This window comes from Ictidomys tridecemlineatus, chromosome 3 (genome assembly GCF_052094955.1).
Source record: "Ictidomys tridecemlineatus isolate mIctTri1 chromosome 3, mIctTri1.hap1, whole genome shotgun sequence".
Lineage (NCBI taxonomy): Eukaryota > Metazoa > Chordata > Mammalia > Rodentia > Sciuridae > Ictidomys > Ictidomys tridecemlineatus.
This window is the reverse complement of record NC_135479.1, coordinates 143759063-143784493: the sequence shown is the minus strand read 5'-3', so window position 1 is coordinate 143784493 and position 25431 is coordinate 143759063. Positions and strand designations below refer to the sequence as shown.

General features: G+C 49.1%; 1 protein-coding gene and 1 long non-coding RNA gene across 3 annotated transcripts in view; one reads left to right on the top strand and one right to left on the bottom strand.

Moving 5' to 3' along the window:
* Itgb5 (integrin subunit beta 5) overlaps nucleotides 1-25431 on the bottom strand; it is a 112437-nt gene that overhangs the window by 9421 nt on the left and 77585 nt on the right. For both annotated transcript variants that reach the window (XM_078044063.1, XM_005338875.4), the window contains exon 10: nucleotides 21003-21432. In XM_078044063.1, the coding sequence (XP_077900189.1) occupies nucleotides 21003-21432 (430 nt within the window). The remainder of the gene's footprint in view (nucleotides 1-21002; nucleotides 21433-25431) is intronic.
* Nucleotides 7556-10578, top strand: LOC144376403 (uncharacterized). Its single transcript, XR_013436848.1, has 3 exons — nucleotides 7556-7610; nucleotides 9504-9796; nucleotides 10087-10578. It is a non-coding gene; the product is annotated as an uncharacterized LOC144376403 (long non-coding RNA).

Here is a 25431-nt window from a genome sequence, read left to right as displayed (position 1 = left end):
CATGAGCCAAGGAAGGCAAAGAATGCTGCTCTAGAAAGCCAGAAGAACAAGGAGTGCATTCTCCCTGAGCCTCCGGAGGGAGTGCAGCCCTGCAGACACCTTGAGACCAGCCCAGTGAAAATGACCGCAGACTTCTGACCCCCAGAACCGCAAGCAAATCAGTCCGTGTTGCTTCAGGTCACTAAATGTTAATTTGTTACAGCCATGACCAAACTTCACAGTGGTCCTCCCTCAGCCCTAGATGCTGACTCCTTGCTTTGGCCTTTGTGACCTGCAGCCCCCGAAGAAAGAGGAGAAGCTGAGAGCAGAGACAGCAGCACCAACTAGTGCCCTAAGTCCTCAGGTTAGGAACCATTTGCCAGGCTTTCAGCTCCACTGGTTCTTACAATAACCGGATGAGGTAGGTTTTGTTCTTCTTATCCTCATTTGATGAGCCATGAGACAGAGGCAGAAAGACAAAGCAGCTTGTTGAAGGTCGTATAGCAGTGGCACTATAGCCCAAGGCTTCAACTCCAGGCTCTGCCGCCTCCTATGAGCAGGCCCCGGCCAAGACGAGAGCCTACTGTGGCCCTGTCCTCCACCCACAGGGCGTTGGGCATTGCTTTGGAGTTCTAGGAGTCTAGGGCAGGGGCATCATGGCTCAGAAGACTGTGTGTGTGATGTGAGAGTGGATGACTGTGGCAGTGTGTGTGCTGGACAGAGAAAAACAGGGACACTGTCATCCTCCCAGGAACCTCCCTGTGACCACTAGAGAGTGTGAACTGGTGTGACTGCAACCTAGGTCACGACCTGACCCCAGAGCCTCTTCACTGGCTACTTAACTTCCTGGCCCTGCTTCCCCGGCTCTGTGTGACCTGCAGTGTCTACGACCTCAGGGGACAGGGAGACTGGAGAGGCCAGGCCTCCCAACCCTCCCACGCAGGACGGCCTCTCCACTCACCCAGGCAATTCTGAGCTTCAGCACATTTCACAGGCAGAGCTGAGGCATATGGCAAGGGCCCTGGGAGGGGAAGACACCAGGCCAGGAGGAGGCTGAGGCATGCAGCTGGCATGGGATGTGGATGCCACAGGAAGGCACAGCGCCCTGCTGCTCCAGGGTTACAAATAGGGAGGGACAGCAAGTGGCACAAGGCCATGGACTTGGGCATGGGATTAAGGACTGCCCCGCCCTCACCACACCAGAGTGTGGCCAGCACCCGTCTGGGGCCTGGGTAGCAGAAAGCCCCACAGGAAGTCTTCCCAGATGGAATGGATGCAATCTCTGCACAGCTCCCCCACGCTCTGGCCTCGGGACCACACTGGTCAGGAGCCTGGTTTAAATTAAAATGGTTCACTGTCTGGGGCAACCACCCCCCACTAACATTTCACTGTGGAAACTTCCAAATCTTCAGCAAAGGATCATGCAATGAACTTCCATACACCCAGACTCTCCCTCAGGCACGCACGTGTTGCTTATCACATATGTACCCATCCATCAACCTGTGTTTGAAAAATAATGCTTTTTCAAAGTGAGTTTTCATCCGGGGTCACTCCAGGGTAAGTTTTTCTGTGGCTCTGGCACTTTCCAATGGCTTGCGCAGTACCTCATCCCAGAATGGAAAACTTCAAGAGGCACACTCAGGGCCATATTTACAACCTTTTTTTTTTTTTTTTCAACCTTGATTCTGGCAGCAATATAAATTTATGCAAATAGAATCTGACACAATACTCTCAAGTGTGGAGATGTGAAAGGGAGGCAGGGATCACTGTAGAAGGGTTTGGATTTGGGGTGCAGTAGTGAGGGAAGACCTGCTTCTCTGGGACAGGCTATCTGGATGAGAAGGACGGCTCAGCGCAGAGGGACACACTCCTGTGACTCTGTACCTCTCCCGACCCCATGATGGTGGAGCAGCAAAGAAGCCCCATTGCTAGGGGCAAGTCTGATACCTTGTGGGACTCATAGTCCAACCAAGGTCAACGTGCTAAGTGGGCCCTAGCTCTAGGGTTCAAGACAAGAGGAGTTAGGAGTCAGGGGCAGGGTTGAGGGGGAGCTGGGGATTCATGGGAGGTCACCCCTGGAGATGAAAGCTTCCTCAACCTGAGCTCAGCGAGGATGGGGCAGGAGTGCAAGGGGGTGCAGAGAAGCTGTGGGGTAAACACAACATGAACAGCCCAGCACCTTTGGTGGGGTCAGAAGATGGGAGCAGCTGAGGGGTGTACAAAAATCCTCATCCACATGGCTTTCTGGCTTCTTGATGACTCTGAAGGAAAGTACCAGACCAGAAGAAGGTCCGAGGTCCATACTAAACCCACTAAAGCCACAGAATTCTTGCCCGTTGTACTGACTCTTTGAACAACTCTAGTTTGGCACGTCATTGCCTTTCAAAGACACTTAGGGGCTGTGGCTGTGGCTCAGTGTTAGGGGGCTTGCCTAGTTTGCTCAGAGCCCTGGGTTCCATCCCAAGCACTGAAAAAATAAAAAGGGTTAAAGCAGTCATGGCAAAGATGTGGCACATGCCACTGTGTCCTCCTTCACACTTGCATCTGACATTGTCATCTCATAACGGGGTTCTTTTCCAGGGAGCCTGGGCTTAACCTCAGAATCTTCCTTAACACAGTAACACCCAGGAGTTAAGGAGCAGGTACACAAGACAACTACTTGCCATCTTGGCTTAGACCTTCTAAGTCTCGTTTAGAAAGTGTAACTCACACAGAGTGTCAAAAACTAGATCCTTTTATTCTGACCCATATGACTCGATTCCTGCAGTTGGACTTCCACCTATCCTTCCCTGCCTCTGCATGCTCAGAGATTTAACAGATCTTCTGGTAAAAGATCTTTTTGGTAGAAACACTGTTACTAAAATGAGAAGGTCATTTGGTCCTGTCCCAAGGATCAATAACCTATCAATCACCAGCCACGGGGACTGACAATGCCCAGAGGACCTAAGTAAAGACTCTTCTTCAAAACAAAGCCAATTTCTAATGCTATCTGGGCAGTTAAATAAATTTAACAATGCTTGCTTAATATCGAACAGACATAAAAATATTTTCACCACACAGACGGGGATATTGAAGGCCACGCCAGAGCTCTGTGTAGGCTGTGAACCGCGCTACACGTGCAAGTTGTTATTAACACTACCTTTGTTAGAATGATGGATAGCTAAATGGACAGGAAGTTGTAAATGTGCCTATTTATACGGAATTTCAGCTCTGCGGAGTTCAGCAGCTTTCTATCAGCAAAACAGTGCTTGTGTGGGCAGTGGGCCAGGCCTCTTTGCCTCTTTTATAAAGTAGAATGCTGGCTATTCAGAAGAGGCCTGGGCCAGAGGAGGGGGAACCAGTGGCCTGGAAGCCAAAGGAGGCTGGAGAGGAAGCCCAACATTAATGCTCTGCAGAGGTCAAGGAGGGCAAATCCCGCAGCAGCTGCAGTTCTTGCCACATACTGGTGGGGGGCGGGGTGCCAGTGGAGGCTGAGGGCAGCGTCCAGCCTGCAGGGAGGTGAGCAGGTGGCCACTTCCGCAGGCAGGCTGGCTGGCTGTGTTGGGCGGGAAGGCTTGGGGAAGGAGGTGGAGGATTTTGCAGACAGGATAGATTGCAGCATTCTTCTGACAGAAGAGAAAGATTCAGGAGGAAGTTCTCGGGGGGAAATGGAGGGGCTGAAGAGAGTAGCAGAGAGGAACGGAAGACTGTGCCAGAGAGAGATGCTGGGGCCCGGTTCTGATGGAGGCACTTAGGCTAACCGGTGATCAGCTCCCAACGAGCTGAGGGGTGTGGGCTGGAACCAAAGTTAAATCTTCTTCTACCATTTGCTGTCCCCCTGGGCAAGTCCCTGCACCCCTCTGATGATCCATTCCCTCTCTTTGTGGCAACGTCATGAGAAATATCAGCACTGTTCAGCAAAGCTCCTGGCATCGCCCCTGGCACATGGGCACCCAGGAAATGGGAGCTGGAATCCCTGTGACATCCCAGATCTGGACATGGGATTCAGAGACCCCTGTCCACAGGGAAAGGCACGGTGCCCATGCAGAGTAAGAAGGGCGCAGAGTAGGAAGTGCATGAGCCAGGTATGGGGGGTGACCAGGAGATCAGTGATGGCTGTTTAACCACTGAGCTACATCCCCAGTCCTCATATTTTATTTAGAGACATGGTCTCACTGGTGCTGGGGATTGAACCCAGGGCCTTGTGCATGCGAGGCAAGCACTCTACCAACTAAGCTATGTCTCCTGCCCCGCACCTCGCTTTTGCTGAGGATGGCTTTGAACTTACCATCCTCCTACCTCAGCCTCCTGAGCTGCTGGGATACAGGCATGAGCCACAGCACCTGGTGCGGGTGTCTGAAGGAGCTGCTGGGTCAATCCCCAGAGCCTGAGTGGGGAGGGTAAAGACCCCCCAGACCCCACTGAAGGAGCTCCCTGCTGTCCTTCCTCCACATGCTGCAGGAAGTCCCCAGTGGAATACAACTTGGGATTAGTTGGGAAGGGAAGTAAGCCTGGCCCTCAGCCTGGCCCCTGAGGCAGGGTACAAGTGGCTCTCACTCCCAACCCAGGAACGAAACCCCTGCTCTGCCTCAACCTCATGCTGGACTCCATGTCTGATGAGGCCCAAAGTGGCCGTGGAGGCTGGTGAAGACCAGCTGGAGGGTAGAGGGCCTGGAGGAGGAGGGAGCCAGCTTGGGCTGGGTAGAACTGAGCTGTTGGCATCGTCTTTTGTCCTTAACTCAGGAGCAAGGGTCACAACCAGGCAGACGATGGCCCTCTAAACAGCTGGTTCAAAACACATTCCCATCCAGCTGTGGAATGCACTGTGGTCTCCCAGCTTCCCTCAGGGCGGCCTCTCTCCCTGGGGAGTCCTTTCTGACTGGAAGGCTGAGGAGGACAGGACAGCTCAGCCCCCAAGTCAGGAAGGGCCCGTCCTTTCTCTCCCCTCCTGGACCTGTCCCCTTCTCTCTCCTACGCCCATCCCATCGCAGATGTCTCTGCCACTCCCACTTCTTCTTCCTGGCAGTTTCTTCTCTCCCCTGGAGTCCCTAGGGAGGTCTCTCCCCCTCCATGTCCCCTCTCCCCATTTTTCCTCTTCTCAGAACAGGCGGGGGTGTCAACAGGAAGTGGTTAAAGAAATTGAAGGGGGGGTGTGTGCTGGAGGCCTTGGCCCATCTGGGGTGATTTCCCTGTGTGCTCATGTCAGGTCTCACATGTGTTCTAGACCTCTCTGGGTGAGACCTTGGGCGCGGCTTCTGGAACTCTCCAACAACTGTCATCATCAGAGGGACAGGAACCAGATCAGCAGCTCTGTGTGCTTCAGTCACAGTGTCTGTCACTCTGGGCCCTGCAATGCCCACAGCCTGAATCACAGCCCGGTCACTGTGCCTGAGGAAGGGAGAGTATAGCAGGCCCCAGATACTGACATTATGTGAGGCTGCAGGCCACCCTGCAGGAGCACCTGAACTAGGGGCAGCTGGGCTTTCTGTGGCCAGACAGATCCTCAGGCTTCCAGGGGAGACGGCCTCCGTCTGCTGCTTTGAACAGGAAGGGGAAATCCCTCCTGAGCTGCGCTATTCCTGGTTCTCCGTTGACAAGCAGGCTGCAGTTACATAACAGCCCCTCCCATGTCCTCACATGTCCTTGCCCGGCCTGTGTCATCCAGTCTTGTTCCTGTGAGAATGTGCCCATCCCACTATTCTACCTTTCCCTCCAAGCACGGGCCTTGCTTCCAGAAAGATAAAAGAACTGGGATTCCTGAAATGCTCAGGGCACAGGACAAGCTCCCAGGTTCCTCACAGGCCTGGGGTCAGCAGCTGCGGTTCCTCGGCAGCAACTAAATCAACCTTGGGGGAGGACAGGTGGCTCTGGCAGCCTTGGGGGAGGACAGGTGGCTCTAGCAGCTTTGTTCTTCTCACCACGGGGTCCCTGAGCCAGTGAGCACAGTATCATCTGGCTAAAGGGAAGTAATGATAGAACTAGCCAGGTGAGGGTGGTTCCTCCTGAGGGAGAACCCTGCACACAGTGGCTTAAACAACCCGACTCGCCAGTCAAGAGCCTCCCTTGCTCAGCTTACTCCCTTCCCATCACTGCCCTGAGCTCTGGGACTGCAGACCAGAGTATTTTTTTTGGGGGGGAGGGGTAGTACCGTGGATTAAACTCAGAGGCACTCAACCCCTGAACCACATCCCTAGCCCTTTTTTGTATTTTATTTAGAGATGGAGTCTCTCTCTCTCTCTCTCTCTCTCTCTCTCTCTCTCTCTTTGTACCAGGGATTGAAATCAGGGGCACTTGGCCACTGAGCCACATCCCTAGCCCTATTTTTTATTTTATTTGGAGACAGAGTCTCACTGAGTTGCTCAGCCACTCATTGTTTTGCTGAGGCTGGCTTTGAACTCGCTATCCTCCCATCTCAACCTCCCAAGCCTCTGGGTTTACAGGCGGGAGCCACTGCGCCGGGTCAGAGTGTTTTTAAAGGTAGCGCTGTGCGCTCTCACCCACCTGCTTGCTGCTCTGGGCAGCGGCCCAGTGTCCTCACTGGTCAATAGGGGTAGCACCTATCTTATAGGGTTGGGGAAATGCTTTGCAAATATGCAATAGAGAGATGTACAGTTTACTTTGCTGAGGGAACTTGTAATTCCATTAAACCATTAAAATCTCTTCCTAATAGTAAAACTTTATGGAACATTAAAAATATTTGGATCCTGAATGTCGCCAAGAGGCCTAGGTGCTGAAGGCTGGCTCCTAGGTGGCTTGAGGAGGTGGGGCCTAGCGGGAGGAAGATAGGTCATGGGGTTGTGTCCCTGAAGAGAATATTAGGACCTCAGCCCCTCCTTTCCCTCTTTGCTTCCTGGCCCCATGAGGTGAGGAGCTCTGCTCTACCATGTGCTCCCCTGTATGATATGCTGTCTCATCACAGGCCCCCAAACAACAGGACCAACTGACCATACACTGAAGTCCCTGAAATTGTGCCAAAATAAACCTTTCCTCCGCTTAACTTAATTCTCAGGTATATTGTCATAGTAGCAAAAAGCTAAACAGTCAGGTGTTCCTCTGAACACTTGATACCCATGATCTCATTCCTCCTAATAATCCATGCAGCAGTTACATTACCTAATTTTTGCATATGTGGAAAATGAGACACAGAGAGACCCATTAAAGCTATCCAAAATCACACAGCAGGTAGGTGATAGGGCTGGGATTCAAATGATATTTGTCTGACCCACTAGATTGTACCTTTTTTCCAGTCCAGCCCAGTCAGGATTAAGTGATAAAAATGTAAAACAACACAGATGATAGAGGCTTAAGGTGATGCAGGGTGCAGAATAGTAAAAACTGTGCAGCAGTCCTATCCATAAAAGTCTGGCTCTTTTCATCAGGGATCCCTATGTCACTCTTGGTCTCTCTTTTCTTCTTTTAGGACAGGGCAGTGGCCTAGATGAGCTCTCCAGCTCCTCCACTGCCCACATATGGCTGCTACATATTACCTCTGGGAGTGGGGGGAGAGCTGGGGAGCTGGGATAGTCCTGGGTCAAGTGCAGGTTTTGAGATGGGGGGGAGGGGGGCTCTGGGAGAGGAGGATTAGCAGCAGTTCTGAGGTCAATCTGTGAGGAGGCCTAGAGTCAGCGGGCAGCCAGAGAGGATATCTGGACGTAAGTGAGAGAGAAACTGGAAAGTGTAAGAGGGATCCTGCTGGGCTTGCTCTGTGGGTAGTATGTGGCTGGGTGGAGGGGGCCCACGAGCCTTGGGGTAAGGGGGTTCCAAGTGCCTGCTCCAGGAGCTCAGGTTTATCTGTCAGTCCCAATCCACTTGACAGTCAACTCCTGGCACTGCGCACTCCCCTGGTCCACTTCTCTGTGGCCTCTTCCACTGTGTTTTCTAAAATGTGAGCTAACACTTTTGCTTAAAATCCTTCAGTGGCTCCTTATCACCTTAAATACAACTCTATCTATCTATCTATCTATCTATCTATCTATCTATCTATCTATCTATCTATCTACCTACCTATCTACATTTTGGTACCAGCGATTGAACCTAGGGGTACTTAACCACTGAGCCACATCTCCACTCCTGCTTTTTATATTTTATTTAGAGACAGGATCTCAATGAGTTGCTTAGGGGCTCACTGCTGGCTCGAGGCTGGCTTTGAACTTGTGATCCTCCTGTCTTAGCTTCCTGAGCTGCTGGCATTACAGATGACTGCCACTATGCCCAGCTGTAACTTCTGTATTTACACTCTGGGCACAATATACATGGATTATGGCAGCACCCAACCTACCTCTGAGTCTCTTCAACTCCCCTGTGTGTCCAAGTATCCCAGGTTCTGGACATTTCAAAGCTTTCACAGTTTCTAAAAGGTGCCGAGCAGATTTTTGTTTTGAAGCAATCTCTTTGACTGGTAGCAGTGTGAATAAGACACAAGAGGGTGGGTGCAGAGATGGAGAAAGAAACAGAAAAGATTTAGTGGATAAGCCCTGGTGGCGCATGCAAGCAGGAGCTGAAGGGAAGGAGGGTGGGTATAATACCTGGGTTTCTAGCTTGCATGACCGGATGGAAGAGAGAGAAACGAAAAACCAGGAGAGAACCATGGCTAGGAAGAATAACATGAGCTCTGTCCGAGATGTACTGAGACGGGGGTGTGTGTGTGTGTGGGGGAGTTGCAGGTGCACAGAGGGAGCCAGGTGAAAGCGTGGGCAGCAGCTGGAGGGGACTCCATAGAGACTGTGGTGAGAAGGTGTTGAGGACCAGCCCTGACCCTGAAAAGCTGGCTGGAGGAGAGGGTCCTGCAAAGGAGACAATGAAGCTGTAGCTAAAAGCCAGAAGAGAACATTTCTAGAAGGCGGGTGTGGTCGGCAGAGTTGCTTGTAGCTCAAAAGTCAAAGTCGATGAGGGCCAAAAGTCACCTTTATCAGGACAAGGCCATTGGAACCTGGGAAGACCCTTTTTGGCGAATCCCAGGGCTCAATCTAAGTGAGACTGAGTTAAGGGCCAAGTGGCAAATGTCCAGGAGCATAGACAACTGCTTTGAAAAACCTGTTTGTGAATAAAGAGGAAAGAGAAGCCGCCTGTGAGTGACATGAGCTCAATGGAAGGGTTTTTCTTTTCTGTACTTTTCTTCTCTTTCTCAGTATTAAACAGACAGGAGCATGCTCAAAAGCTGACCAGAAGGCTTAGTGAAGAGGGAGGGTGTAAATGTAACCATTTATCGCTCTGCTAGCCCCACCTCGTGAGCCTACAAGCACATTCAAAATTAAAGAATATTTTATTTGTGTGTGCCTACACCAACCATGGTGTCAGGCACATGGAAGATACTCAGAATATGCTGCTCAAGGTTGGAGGTTGTGAACATTATCAGGAAAAATCTCAAACCCTGGGGGAAAAGATCCATGCCGGCAATTAGGAAAGGAACAGAAATGTCATTGATTCCTATGGAACTTAAACATGATTCTTGAGATATTTCAAATTCTTAACAAATGTCCAAGAAACCCCAAGACTTCACAGCAACCCAAGGAAAAGAGGATTAAAGAGTCTCTTCTCTTTGGCAGGACGTGGTCATGGTCGGGCAGAAACCAAAGGCTTTGCACCCTCTGCTGTTCCAGAACACGTCCTGATTTCCCCAGCACAAGGCTCTTCAGAGATGTAAACAATGAAGCATCCTTGGTTCCAAGGCCAGCTGCGCCTCTGTCGTTGGCTTATTGTCAACCAAGCAGTCCAAACAGAGCTAACTGACGGTGCTGCCCAACAGCGACGCCCCCACGAGGACTTCCCCTGCCTCTCAGCAGCTGGACCACATGTTACCTTCTGTACCCCAGCAGCAAAATATGACCCCTACACAACAGTAAGTAATGCTGTTTTAAGCCAAGCATTTCCAAAGCTCAACATTCCTCTCAGAGACACTGGCTAGAAAGCTAAGACTCCACTGTCAGAGGTGGAAGAGCCCCCTCAAGGGCAACTCTGCCTCCTAGTCATGGCCCCCAGTTCCTCCATGCTGATGGGCACCTCTGACAGCTGCTGCATTCTGCCTGAGACAGGCAGGGGACAGGCCCAGCCCCATCAGTCATAAGCAGATTACGGCAATGGAGAGCAGGTGGAAAAATCCCACGTCCTTTAATGAACTCACCTTTCCAGTTTCAGAGAAGCCTGAGCCCTGCGGAGTGCAATGAACCACAGCCCTCCTCTAAGACCCTGAGAATGCTGACTCGCGGAAATCGAATGGCTGTTGCCAAAAGAAACAGGAACCCCAGGTCCAAGCCTTGGGTTTGGCTTAACCTGCCCAACACGTCCGGTGGGTACCTCTGGGGAAAGCCAACCACATCTGGAGAGCGTGAACTCACCACGCTCTGGGACGCTGCCACAGGATGAGAGGGTTACTATTTTCAAACTGGAAAACTGTCATGTTGTTGTGGTTGGTGCACAGTTGCCAGATAGATCCCAGCCGGAGCTGGCCACCAAGCCTGGTGCAACATTCCTCATGGGCAGAGTTGGTTCAGAGTGTCACATGCATGGGCCACATTGAGGCCTGGCTGCCAGGAGCCCAGCCAAGCTGAGAGATGGCAGCAGCCCCCAGGGCAGGGAGAGGAGACTTTTCTTGGGTGTTGGCGAGGAAAACGGTCCACGTGTTAGCCTCCCCATGTGGCAGGATCGTTAAGGGCAGATTAGTGTCCCGAGGGGCAATGACTACTGGATGAGCTCATTTGCCACCAGAGCATTTTATAAATGAGACCAGGCTAATGAAGGTTCACTTAAGGAAAGTGGGCTCTGCACAATGAATAACAAGAGCCAGACGCCTGCTGAGCACATAGAGGAACATTCAGTGTCTTCATCAGACGACAGTCATAAAACTTAGGGACCTTGGCCAGCGTCCTGGTCCATGCAGGTCCTTCAGCATTTGTCTGCTGTGTCTGACATATCCTTACACAACTTGAAGAAACTCAGAGGAAAAGAGATTAAATGGTTCCTCAAACGTTGAAAAAGATAAAAACCAGTGAGGTAAGTTTTGGAAAACGTGGGCAAACACTCAGAGTGAGAGCTGAGCTGGGAATTCAGAGCTGTGGAAGGGTCTAGGCCAATCAAAATAAGTCAAACTGGGTGGAAATGGGCTATTTGTTTGCAAAGGCAATGCAAGGTTCTTCTGGTCTGAATCTATAATTAAGAATCACCTGTAGTCCCAGCAACTTGGGAGGCTGAGGCAGGAGGATCCCTTCAACCTGTGAGTTTAAGCCAGCATGGGCAACTTAGCAAGAGCCTGTCAGAAAGGAAAAGAGGGAGAGGGGAGGGGAAGGAAGAGGAGGAGAGAAGGAAAAAAAAAGAAAAGTCAAGGGAAAAAAAAAGAATCACAAAGGATCTTCAGTACAGGTTCTGGACTCAGTTTCCAAATGTAAGCAGTTGAAGCAAGCAATACACAGTTGACCCACCGTGTGTGACTGGCACTGTTAGGAAAGGCAGGTGATGTAAAACAATCCTGTTTAGAGCTTGCTTGTGATGAATAAAGTTACCCCATTTGTTTCCAAGGAAACAATCTCAATATGGTAGCAAGTACATTAAAATCAATTTTTGTTGCACCATGACATACTAGCCCATTGTCAAAGGCCAACTTTGTGATGTCAAATAACACACCTTCCTGGAGAGCATATTTCTTTAGCATAGGAACAGAGGGACCCACCAGAAGGACTTGAGGGGTTGAGGGAATGGGGTCAGAACTAAGGAAGGTGCTCTGGGAAGAGCAAAAGAGGAAGGAAAGCTCCCAGGAGGTCAGGCTCAGAGCAGTTCCGACTCAAGGGAGCATTGGGATCAGGACAGAGCTCTAAAATCAGTATTCAGAGAGGCTGGGACACATGCCCAAAGGACAACAGGGTTCCCTCCCATTCTGCCCTGCCCTGCCAGAGGTGTCAGAGAATCCAAAATCAAGACAAAGCTGAGAGTGCCTGATGCACTCCTGAGATACAGAGCAAAGAGTCTTAACTATTTCAGCCCCAGAGGTTTCTCATAGTTTTAAATTTTCTAACAAGTTATCCTATAATATCAAAAAGCTAAAGCCATCCAAACCTACGTGACTAAGGGGTTATCTCTGGCATTCTCGTGGCCTTCCTAGGGTTTTCCTTTGCTTTTTAAATTTCATTATGTCCTTCATAAGCCCGACTGCAGGGCCTTAAGGGTCAGGCCTGAATCTTCAAGGCACACACGGAATCCTCATCAGTCTTCTATCTGCACACTTCTCTCTCTAAGTAGAGAAAAGAGGACACGGAAGGGAGACCCAGTGCTTAGATCATTCCCTTTTCAGAATCACTGAACTGTTGCTTAAGAAGTTTCTGGATGTTGGGCACCGTGGCCCATGCCTATAGTTCCAGCAATTTGGGAGATGAGGCAGTAAGATTGTAAGTTTGTCATCAGACTCAGCAACTTAGTAAGACCATGTCTCAAAATTAAATTTAAAAAAATTAAAAACAGGAGGGGCTGTAGCTCAGTGGCAGAGCACTTGCCTAGTAAGTGTGAGGCACTGGGTTCCATCCTCAGCACTCATTAAAAAAATAAATAAATAAAATAAAGGCATGCTGTTGATCTACAACTATAAAAAAAATTAAAAAACAACAAAAAAAGGGCTAGAGATGTAGCTCAGTGGTAAAGAACCGGCCTAGCATGCACAAGGCTCTGGGTTCTATCCCCATTACTACGCACACAAATACACATACATACACACAAATACATACACACACACGGTTTTGGAAATAGGAGCTCAGCCATTATAAAACGCTATTCCCAGAGATAAGCTCAGAGCATGGGGCCAGGCTGGTTCTCTAAATGCTCACAACTTATCTTTCAAAATCTCAAGAGTCTGTATAGTGATGATAGATATTTAAGATGATTTGTATGCCTATTCCTCAGCCCAAGAAAGTTTCTGAAAGGTGGAAAATTCCAGGGGCAACAAAGATTTAGAAATTAATTCAGGACTGCAACCATCTCCAACTTTATCCCTGGTGCACGATGTAACACTTGGCACATGAGGAATGCCAAAATGAATTCTTGCAGAATGAGATGAATGTAGGACCTTCCTAAGACAAAATGACCCTGAGAGAGATCACTGCTCCTCCTGCATCGCCATAGATCAGATGCTATCAAGCCTGATTTTCTCCAAACACTTTCTTTGAGCACAAGCTGAAGGAGACTGACAAATTCCAGAGAGGTGTACCTGCTCCTCTGGTCCCTGGGACTAATTTAAAGGATGCATTGTTTCCTTCTAGAATCAAGCCCTAACATTTTGATGCCTTTTTGTCTTTCAAGTGAACTTGAGCAATGGCTAAAAATAGATGGAAGTCTTAGAGAAATCCTGAACTGAGATGCCCGTTGAGAACTTTCTGAAGGCAACCTGCTTTGATATCACAGTTATTTCTTCTTTTTCTTCTCCTTCTCCTTTACTGGGGATTGAACCCAGGGTCTCTTAACCACTGAGCCACATCCCCAGCTCTATTTTGTATTTTATTTAGAGACAGGGTCTCACTGAGTTGCTCAGTGCCTCATCATTGCTGAGGCTGGCTTTGAACTCACAGTCCTCCTGCTTCAGCCTCCAGAGCTGCTGGGATTATAGGCGTGTACCACCACACCTGGCTGATATCACAGTATCTGATGCTTATCTCCATGGAAGACAACATCCCTCCAGGGTGGAAAGGCCAGATATTAGGATGTACCTGAAGCCCCAGGTGGCAAGGTATCCTGCAAAAAGCTTTGCAGCCACTGTTCTATGTGAGTTTCATAGAACCCTCTGGAGCAGGATTTCCCCCTCATTTGACAGAGAAGAAAAATGGGTCTCAGAAAAGTTAAGTGAAGACCCCCGGTCACAGAGGCAGAAAAGGGCAGAGCCAAGTTAGAACACAGGTTTGTCTCCCTCCAAAGCCATATTCTTTCCATTATATAATGATGCCACCAAAGGCTTCTGCAGTATCCCTGTAGAGGGAACAAGGAGACATACCTCTGTGCTGGTTAACAATGGCTTCTGGCAGTGTTGCCTGGGATAACAGTGTAATACTGAAGAACACACACTGGCCTCTACCACCCAGTCAATGGTGTCTGAGGAAGATCTTTACCAACTACAGGATTATCATTCCTTTTAATAACAGCGAAGAATCCTGTAACAAATTTTATTCTCAGAGCCACCATACTGAGGACTCCAAAATGGAACAGGATACTCTGGGCTCTCACTGTTGTGTGCATAATTAGGATTTGTACAGGACAGTGCTCTGCAGTTCCTGAAACTCTGCCAGAGGGATTCCTTTGGGGCAGAGGGGTCCTCCTTCTCTGGAAGACATATTTGGCATTCTTTTTTATTATTATTATTAGCTACACATGACAGTAAAATGATCTTGACAGTTCATACATTTGAATCAAATGGAGTATAATTTCTCATTTTTCTGATTGTACAGGTTGCAGAATCACATTAGTCATACAGTTACCTATATACATACAGCAATGACGTATTTGGCATTCTTATATCTGCCAATAGCATCTGGTTAACAACCCAAGCAGAGATTAATAAATGTGAAAAAAAAAAACTGATATTTTTCTAGGTGCTCCTGCCTGAAGCACACAGTGGTGACAATCCGATTAATAGAATCCTTTCTGGAAATTAAGTAGGTACAATCTTGGTTCATTCAAAAGGAATTTTTGAAGACCTCTGCGTGGAAGCCACAAAATATGATCTTGTAACAAGTCATTTATGAAATATGCAAGTTATAATGCAATGAATGACAGAAGGTACAGCAGTGACCAGAGCCCCAGGCTTATGATTTTGAGTGTGAAAATAACATTTCTAAAGAAAACTATAAGTATGGTGCAAAGTCCCTTTTTTATTTTTGGTCAACCACTGTTTATTGTCTACGGCATGCAAGCTCTGGGGTTTCAGCCCATGATTCAAGCATGGCCTCTGACCTTCCTGAGCTCTTGGTGAAGCCTAGGAGATAGAAGGTTAACAGATAATTACCAGACTCTGCAATGAGTGATGTGAGGGCCACCTACAAGGACCTGTGAAGCGGTGGGGGTGGGGAGGGATGAAGGGAGCCTCTCCAGATCAAGGTCATCCAGCATTTCCTGTTCCCTAACAAGTAGCTTGGGGTCAAACTTCACAAATGGAAGATAAGAATAAGAGGTCAGAAGCAAGAGGTCAGAAGCAGAAGAATAAGAGGTCAGATCACCTCATGCTCCAGGCTAAGAGTGTGGACTTGTAATCAACAGGTCCTGGGAGGGGCTTAAGCTGGTAGGAGCATCAGATTTGCCTTGTAGAGAGGTGGCTCTGGGCGGGGGGTGGGAGGTAGGATGTGTGGGGGGGTGGAGGGTGTGGGGGGTGTGGGGGGGTGGAGGGTGGGGGGGTGGGACTGGGGTAGAGGGAGACACCTCTCAGGACATTCTTCACTTCAGTTCTCCTATGGGTTGAGACCCATACCCTGCTTCAGTGTCATGACTGACAAGGACTCAGGAAGATGAGACAGAGGGAGTGGCCCAGATGACCTCTGGGTTTCTGCCTCAGGTTATAGGTGTCAGGCTAGAGATAGAAAAATATAGATGGCAGAGAGGCGTTTGTTGAAAGAGGGCTTCCACACTGGGCAAGCTGGGTTTGAAGTGTTGCTTACCGAATTAACTCTTTCCTTGGCTTTTAAAATGTTTCATATTTAAGCCTCCACTTACTTCCTACTCTTACTTCCTTACTCAGTCTCCTGTTCTTACCCCACAGTCTGCCAAACTTGACTATCTACCACAATCAGACAAAAATAACTCCATGTCTGCCCCTTGCACATGGGTCCCTTCACCCCGCTCACCTTCGCCTCTGTCTTGGTAGAAAACTATATTCTTCTTGGAAGCCCTACTTATCCTTGTAAATTGAGAAGTACTTTTAAACGTATTTGGATGATGTTGCCATGGAAAGTGTTTCATTTGGTGAGAATCCAGAAGCCTTGAACTAGGTCTTACCCTCAGGAGCCCCTTTATCTGTAGAAGGTTGACAGAACGCTGAGAGCTCGGCTGGGAGCTGTCAGCCCACACCTGGAACCTGTGCTTGAATCTGTCTCTGACCTTTGAAGAATGATGCCACTAGTGTCACGCTCCATGTTCTCATGTTTAGGAGAGAGAGCCACAGTTGACCCTTGACCTCTAATTTAAAGCTACATATGATGTAAGCTTATCTAGATGTACTTTTGGGGTCTCACAGTCAAGTGTCCTGCTCAGAATTCTACATCTTTCATTTAAATTTTCTCATTATATGAAACCTGAAAGGTAGGTTAACGATGAGCAAATTATACAGTGTGGTCATTTATACACCGAGACTGCAGAAGTCCCTGGGCTGAGGTGCACTGTTTGTATACAAACAGCAAAGAACAAAGTTGAAGCAAGAATCTTTTATTACATTATGAACAACTAAACAGACCATGTCCTACTTCTCATATTCAAAGGGACTCTAAAGCGTCAACACTTTTGCAAGACTCCAAAGAAACAGAAACCCTCACAATAGCCCATAAAGCTCCCCTCACACACAGAACTAGACTGTGGACAGAATCATTCTCTATGATATGCTGTTTCCAGAAACCAGTGGAGCCTCCAGGGACCCATCACACATGTGTTCCCACAGCAAGAGTCACAAAGCAACCACAGGGCTGTTCAATTGCTTCCAGATCTGCGTCTGATCTGCTTCACGACTCATTTTTATGACAGAAAACCTATTCCAAATCTGTGATCACTGTGTTTCGCCCGCAGTTCTGGCTCTCAGTAGGGTGCAAGGACTCTAAGCCTCTTGTAGAAGGCAAGCCAGAGGGATGGAAGGAGCTTCTCTCAGTGTCCCCAAAGATTCTGCTGCTGCCTCAGCAGCTTTTACAAGCGTACCCCTCAGTTCCCCTCTGAAAACAAACCACAACCACACGATCTTCTTCTAGGACAGGCGCCGGGGAGAGGGGTGAGAAGAACTGCGGGAGGATGCTGAGGTCAGCTGCGGTGGGCCTGAGTCAGCATCTGCAGCAGCAAAGCAGTGGTTGGGAAATAGGCTTTGCTCCCTCAAATGCCCCAAACGACCCAACAACCCAGGGCTCGAAACCAACTCGCACAGCTCTAATGGTGCAGGAGCCCCCGCTGACCACGATGCCCAACAAGTGGATGCCGGCGCTCACAGAGGCCTCCAGAAGGGGAGCTGGAGGGTTTGAGACACAAGGAAGAGCCCGCCACAGCGTGTGGGGAGCCGTGGCAGGAATCTGTGTCATCGAGTCCTGCCTGGAGCTGGGCTCGGCTTTCAGTCCTTCTTAAATTAACAGCAATGATCTCATTCCAGAAACCATTTTCTCCAGGAGACTTGGATAGCGGTACATGTCAACTACCTGTGGCTTTTAAAGTAAGGGGGTAGAAAAGGCTAGTTGGTTGTGCAATGGAAAGAAAGTCAAAATGTTCTAATAGATGATTTACCAAAGCAACTCAACTTCCAATGCTTCTCTAGATGTAATATTATCCAGAAAAAAAAGCAAGATATGAAATTATATGTATCCCCCCCTCCCCAACTTAGGAAAAAGTTTGGAAGGAAGCTTTTTCTCTAAGATAGCCTGCACTGTCTCTTTCCCTTTGAGTGCATCATCTTTGCTCTCCTAAATAAATCTCTGCTTGTGCCTCAACAAAACAAAACAAAAAAAAAAGGAAAAGAAAAAAAGTTTGGAAGGAAAGAAACTAACCTTGTAAAATATGAGTGATGAAATTATGGATGATTTTAAAAATTTATTTCTATTCTTCAGAATATTCTGGATCGAAGAATAACCCGTTAATTTCCTGGAAATGTTGTTCTCTTGATTAAACACACACTTTAAAAGGGTGCATGTGAAACAGAGAGGGTGAAAAAATGCCCTTGACTAATTTACCAGATGGTCCACATCAATCCTGCTCACCAAGAAGGAGTCAGATGGCCCCATCTGATGGCACATCCATCAGTTTCCTTACATTTTGCAAGTTTTCTTTACTGAATACACATGGCTTTTCCAATAGGGATGGCAGTGGGGGGCTCCATCTCAGCAATCCCAGGAAGTTAGAGTTGAAGCACCACTCACACGGGAGACTCCGGGTCCGGCAGCCCTCCAATTTCCCCACCCCATGACCTGCAAAAGCCTCCAGAGGTCACAGGATTGTACAAGTGAAGGTGAGAGAGTGGGCACCCAGGGGCTTTCAGACACAGGGTTTGACAGAATTCTGAAATGTAAAATTAATTCAGAAGAACTCTGGATTACAGTGGTTAAACCAAAAACATATGTGCTCACTCAACCTCAGAATATTTGTTTCCAAAATGATGAGTTTTCTCCACTGAGGGCCACTCACACCTCATCCACCCATTGCCCTGTGCCTGCCCGGCTTTGTGTTCTATTCAGGTCTTTCATCCATGCCTTCTTCCATTCTCAAAGTACTGCAGAACCGAATGGAGTTGGTCCCATTTTAGACAGGGGAAAACAAAACATCTAAACACAATCTGTGTCTGAGGGTGATAAACTGGAAATGGAGTAGGCACAGGCAAATTTGCTCCAGGCCGCATGGATGTGAACAAACTTCTGGGGCGAAAACATTTCCGAGGGTTATTTCTGGCTCCTGAGGTGGAAGGAGGGAGCACACAGGGATGTTTGATAATCATTGTTTAAAGATGAACACTGCTCGAAGTCCATTACCGACACAGCTGAGCTTCAAGGAGCTCTTACTGTGGCTGCTAAGTGGAATGGAAACTCCATCCCACCACGCTGGGCTTCCTTAGGCAAAGCCTAGGAATCCCACCACTGCACACTGGGTATCAGCTGCAGCTCCCCAGGGGCTGTGGCACTGACTCGGGCAGGAGCCAGTGGTGGGTCAGCCCCTCTTTTGTGCCAGGCAACATGTGAGGTGCTTCATGTACCTTCTCCTCTTTTACAACAACTCTGCCCAAAGTCTCACCTCAGCATGTGGCATTAGGGGATTCAGGCAGAGGCCTGCTGCTCCTGAGCTCATGCTTTTCCTGCTAACCCAGACAGAACCGTCCAGCTCATACCAATCCATCATCACCAGGATGGAGAAAAAGTCGAACCAATCCCTGTTGCATATTTTACAGAATCCTAACTGGATCCACCCACTTTACTCTATGACATTCAAATGTCCTGTACTTTCCAGGGCAGTTCCAGTTTGGAGCATTTTGCCACCACCACACCCTTGGGCGTACGCACACTTGTCTCCAGGAAGCCTCCCTTGCTCACCCACGTCTGCAGCCCTCAGCACTTGTTTCTTCCATGGGAGGATAGGTACTCCTCTCAGGGTACATGTTGTTTACAGGTTCCTGATTTGCTCCACACACGCCTTACTTCATGCCTTCTTTTGCAGCTTAATCCCAAGTTCCTTTCAAGTCAACCCTTCCCAACTAGAAGACTACTCTCAAGGAGGGAATCCAAGAAGCCACAGAATAAACAATCCATAAAGGAAACTATAGTCCTATCTAAAATTTTTCTGCTTATTTGCAGATGGCATGGTGCTGAGTAGAAATGGCTGGGTTGAGATACAATTTTAAAGTATCTTATCAGAATGTAACTCCAGAATAGGAATTGCCAATTTGTAATTGAATAGGAATCAGTGAAAACCCCTGTGCTTAGATTAAAAAGGAAAAAAAAAAAAGTGCTCAAACATCACACAATAAAAACTTAGCTTGGCTAGAGCCAGACACAGTGGTGCATGCCTATAATCTCAGCTATTTGGGAAGCTGAGGCAGGAAAATTCAAAGTTCAAGGCCAGCCTTGGCAAGTTAGCGAGACCCTGTCTCAAAATAAAAAGAACGGGGGATGTAGCTCAGAGGTAGAGCACTCCTGGGTTCCATCTCCAGTACTGAAATAAACAAATAAATACCTCAAACTTTTGGTATCAAGTTAAAAAACAAGCTCAAGGGTATAATGTGACTGTCGAATGGAAAAGAAAAGTGAATGTATTGTTAGGATGCAGGATGGCAGCAGGGTGTCCGCACCACAGGAAGTGAATGCTCTCACTGAGCCTTCATTATCCAGAGCGACAAGTCATGTGCTCCATTCTGTGAAGCCTGAATAAGTGACAGGGCCCTCAGAGAAAGGAGAGTCCAGCCTGGATAAGAGCCAACAGGGAGGCATATAGCAGCTTTCAGACATCTGACAGGTCGCCATGTGGACGAGGGTCTAGAACGTGAATCAGTAGGTGGAAGTTACTGAGAAACAAGTTTCTGTTTGATGCAAAGAAGGACGTCTAACCCAGGCCTCTGACCTGAATAACAGCTGCCCCCAAGATGGCCTATCTAGTCCCTGGCACTTTACACGACTGTTACCTTACATGGTAAAGGGACTTTGAAGCCGCGATTCAGTTAAGAAACTTGAAAAGGGAGACTGTCCTGGTTATCCAGAGTCCAAGATGCCCACAAAGGTCTATAAAAGAAGGCAGGGGCATCAGAGGAAGAGATGTGACAACAGAAGCAGAGGTCACAGGTCAGAGGAAGATCTGAGGTGGCTGGCTTTGCAAATGGAGGAAGGAGCTGCAAACAAGAATACAGGCAGCCTCTAGCAGCCAGAAAAGAGGTTAAAAAAAATGGATTCTCCCCTAGACCTTCTAGGAGGAACGCAACCCTGAGGACACCTTGATTTTGGCCAAATAAGATCCATTTCAGACTAAAAGAAAATAACTGTTTTAAGTCATTTGGTTTTATGGTGACTTGTTAGAGAAGCAATAAGAAATGAATACTATATCTAACAACGGGAGGCCATAACCAGCTCAGGCCATAAACAGCCATGTCCCAGGAGGTGCACACCTATAATCCACTGTCTTGCAGGCAAGTCCTGCTGAAGTGCAGCATGGGCTGGATGACCCACAGGCACAGCTCCGCCATGTGGCAGTGCCTTCTGCTTTGTATTCCATGCACAGGTCCCCACCCCTGTGCCTAGCGGTCGGCAAGGCTTGTGCACTGTCACCTCCCATCTGTGGCAGTGACACTTCTCACAGCCACCCTGAGAGACAGGCAGGCTTTGGGAAGATATCCTAGCAGCCTCTGGGCCTGGGTGCGGGACGCCTACCTGAGCAGAGGACGCCCTTGTTCCTGGCACAGGAGAAGTTATCGCACTCGCAGAAAGGCCCGTAGATCTTCCCGAACTCGCTCTCGAAGCAGGAGCACTGGTTGCAGCTGCACTCGCCTCGCCCGCTGCACAGTGGCTTGCCCTCTGCCTCCCGGCACAGGTTCTGGTACACGCTCTGGTTCTCCCCCTCCTGGCACTCGCACCTGGTGCCCAGGTAGCTGGGGTTGCACTCGCAGAGGCCGCAGATGTAGGTCCCGTTCCCACTGCATCTGGCGCTGTCGGGCTCCAGCCCCGCGCTGCAGCCGCAGGTGCAGTTGTAGGTGACCCTCACCTGCAGGCTGTCCCGGAACCCCACAGGCCGCAGGGTGAACGTGTGCTCCACGGGTCTGCTGGGGCAGCTCCGGGCCTCCACTGACACCTCAAAGGACGCCTGGGAAAAGGGAAGAGAGGGGACACTGTGGCCAAGGCAAGCCTGAGCCTCCCAACCACACAGGGAGAAGCCGCAGAGCCTCGGAGGAGGCCACAGGATGGGCAAGCCCCTGCACCTGCTGGCTCACACTTGACAGGCACTGTGCTTGGTTCTTTGGGTTCTTGAGCATTTATTATATGATCTTGGCTCACCACTCTGAGGAGAGGGACATCCAAGAAAGGCACAAGGGGTCACTGAGTTGACACAGTTCTTATTCTCCCTTTACACTTCTATCCTACCCTCTTCCCACCTCCACTGCAGTACACCTCTGTCCTCCCCATTTCAAAAGCACCTCATCTTAGCAAATATTTTGTGGGCACTCTCTATGCCAGGCCATGGTGCTGGATGCAGGAGGTCAATGGCACCTGCCTGTCCTTCTGAGACAGGGGCTCATCCTCTGCTAGAGAAGGGATGGGCTGATGCCTGAGATCTCCACAGACACACCTGAACCCTGCCCTCCACCCCATGCGTCAGTTCTCTGGGAGTGGTTCCCACAGCTACCTCTTGCCCAGTCAGCCCATGGCCCTTAGGTCTTAGAGTCACTGTCTGATGAAACATGTCACAATGTGGATAGACTTTCTTTTTAAACAAAGCATGTAAGGGCAGGTTTTATGGTGCACACCTATAATCCCAGCTACTTAGAAGGTAGAGGTGGGAGGATTGCAAGTTTGAGGCCAGCCTGGGCAATTTAGCAAGACCCCGTATCAAAATTTAAAAAAATAAAATAAAATAAAAAGGGCCAGAATATAGCTCAGTGGTTTAGTACCTCTGGATTTAATTCCCAATACCACCAAAAAAAAAAAAAAAAAAAAAAAATCACGTAAGGAAGTGTTTCTAACTTGGGAGCTTCTCACAGGTTGCCTTGGAGTCAGGCAACAAAGTGGACCTAGGAGGGCGGCAGAGGGTGGGATGGCAGAGATGCCTGTCAGCTGCCCACCAGGCTGGAGGGGGAGGGAAGCAAGAAAGAGGCTCACTCTGATTCTTCTAGGAACTAGAGCCTGACTCCCCACCCTCTGCCTCTCCCTGCACTGAGGGAAGGAGGCATGTGGAGATGGAATCACCCAGAAGGACCTCAGAGCAGTCACTGTAAATTCTATGGAAATCCAGAGAGGGAGCTGGCATGATGAAACACCAGGAGAAGTGCTTCTCCGGGGTGGAGCTCTCCCTGCTCCCCAAAAGACAGGCCTGGCTCAGCCTGCCCCACCTCACAAACTGGCCCACTGTGTCTGGGCCTGGATGTCTTTGTTTTCCAAAAAATTCCTTAAATCATTCTGAAACTCAGGATGGGTTAGGAACCTCTGTTAGTATTGCTATTCTTTTTTTTTTAAATTCAAATTATTTATTTGTCTATTTTTAATATTTTTTAGTTGTTGATGGACCTTTATTTTATATATTTGTATGTGGTGCTGAGAATCAAACCCAGTGCCTCCCACATGCTAAGCAAGTGCGCCCACCACTGAGTCACAACCCAGCCCCATGCTATTCTTAATTCTATCATTTGGGTTGGAGTAAGGCTGATCTTAAAAAGTTACCAATTACTTTACTTTACTGGACACTCCTCAGGAAATAATGTTATTTTTTGAGAACACCCAAAATGCCTATTTCTAAATGTTTTACAGATCCTTATTACTCTGAGAGCTGTACCTCAAAAAGGTTTCTTCCCAGATTCTGTGACATTTAGGGACACCCAGGGTGGTGGGACTGAGCAGGACGGATCAGACTCTCTGGGTCCTGAAAAAAGTCCTACTTGGCAGCAAACCATGGCCCAAAGCTCTCAGCAACAGACACTGGTCAAGACACTGGTAGGAGGTACTTTGGGGTAAGTGTGCTGAGAACAATGGCAGGTACACAGGGTCAGGGGACACTGGGATGACCAGCCAGCTGTACCCAGGCTAGACTATCCTACCTCACCCTCCATGGGGAGGGAGGTGGGGGACAAAAAAGGGAAAGACTGGCAAAAACAAGATGAAGGTTCAGTTTCTCGGCCCTGAGGTCCAAAGAGGCACGTTCAAGATGAGGAAACAAGACGGGGATCTGCTGGGCACCGAAATCTGTTGATGACACTAATGGTCAGCAGCGGCTGAGAGCCTACTATGCAGCCAGCACTGTGCTGAGCAGTGTCTCAAGCAACTCTTTTAGGAGGCCTCCTCATTTCACCAGGGAGACCACAGGGTTGGAAGGACTGTGAACTTGGCCATGGGCACACAGCAGGTGGGGATGGGGCTCGTCTAGAATCAGCTGTGTGTTCTCCTTAGCACATCGCCTGCTAGAAGGAGGCACAGGGTGGAAGCCAGTGTCCAGATCTGGGCACAAAGGGAGTGCCAGCCTTCTTACCATAGTGACCCCAAAGTGGTGGCCAGAGGCTTCTCCAAACCTATCTGCCTTGGGTTGGGAATGATTTGAGCCTGTAGATGGGAAGGGGCTGGGGGCTTTGTTCAACCAGTATCATCCATGGAGCCATCAGGAAGGCAGAGGGAAGGGCCGGGGATGTAGCTCCAAAGTAGAGCACTTGCCTAGCATGCAAAAAGCCCTGTTTTCAACCCGAGTACCCCCGCCCCCAAATAGTCAAAAATAAAGAGGGAAACAGCCTTCCAGGGGTCAATGTCTCCCTTTCTCTGAGACCCAGCGAGAAATCCAGAGAGAAAAAGTGACGTGCTTGAAGCTGCCACATCCTAGAGCTACGACTTGCTTGTTAAATGAACAGCCTCTGCCCCACAAAGGCATCTGTAGGTCATAAGTGGAATAAGAGCCAAAGGCATTTAATTACTGAGAGACTGTGGGGAGTGTCCATCTGTGAGCATAACCTTCCCCCATGCAGACGGCCCCATGGCGAGGGATAAAGTAAGGAAAGAGAGAACCAAATCTCCCAAGTCTTGACAGTGGCTTATGTTTGTCCAGGATAAGTAGAGGTGTCAGGGGGCCTCTGAATCTGAGCTGGCACCCACATTGCCCAGGATGTGGAAACTCTCACACCACCTGCCTAGCTGGGCAGGCAAGGGGCCTGTAGGTCCTGACGGCCCTCCTCAGCCAAAGCTGCTGCAACAGAAGTGCTATCGGTGTGACCCTTCGCTGCGGGGCCTGCAGCTTGTTGCCTGATAACCAGAGGACACTCTGTCGGGCCCCAGCTCCTGCTGGACACAGGAATGCTATAAAAAATACTCGGGGAACAGCAAGTAAATCTGCTCGCTTACCCCTCCTTTCAGAGTCTGGTTTCCCTACTGAATTGGGAAAGACTCCAGAGAGGCTGGAATGCAGCTGGAACACGGCTTCTTTGCTGCTCTCCCCTGGCGACTGAGGACTCCAACTCAGTACTGATATTGAGGGCCCCATGTTCCTGGAGACTTTCCGGTCTCCCATTCCAAGATTCCAGAGGAAGGTCACAGACAAGGTGGCCCTCCTGCCCAGACTGGTGATTTAATCTCATTGGGATGCTCCTGGTTCCCTGCAGGGCTGCTGGCCTGGTCTACCCTTTCAAAAGGGCTGCCCAGCCCCCACCCAAACCCACCAACCCTGGGGCTATGTGGATGCCAAGTCCACTCAGATCTCAAACAAAACAAAGAGCTGGGGTGGGCACAGGGTATAGAGCCCAGAAGAGTGGAAAGGGGTGGGGATGGGGAGTGCTGTGGGAAGCCGGTGACAGGCGCTCACTGGGCCTCTTGTGCTGGGCGGTGGTGCTAGCCGTACAGCCAGCCACTTGCATACTGATTTGTCAAGGACCTGTTAATGAGAACGACTTCCAGTGACTGGGTCCACTCAGCCTTGCTGGACCAGGGGAGGAAAAGTAGAGGAGCCCCTAAACCCTTACAAAGAGAACCTCGTTGAATTTAAACAAAACCTCAGAGTTTTATTTAAGGAGGATTCTTCTTTGAGGATATCCTTGTCCCTCACTTCCTGCCACCTCTCCTACTTCTTGTTGGACAAAAGTCTTAAGCCAGAGAACATAGGGTGATCACAGAACTC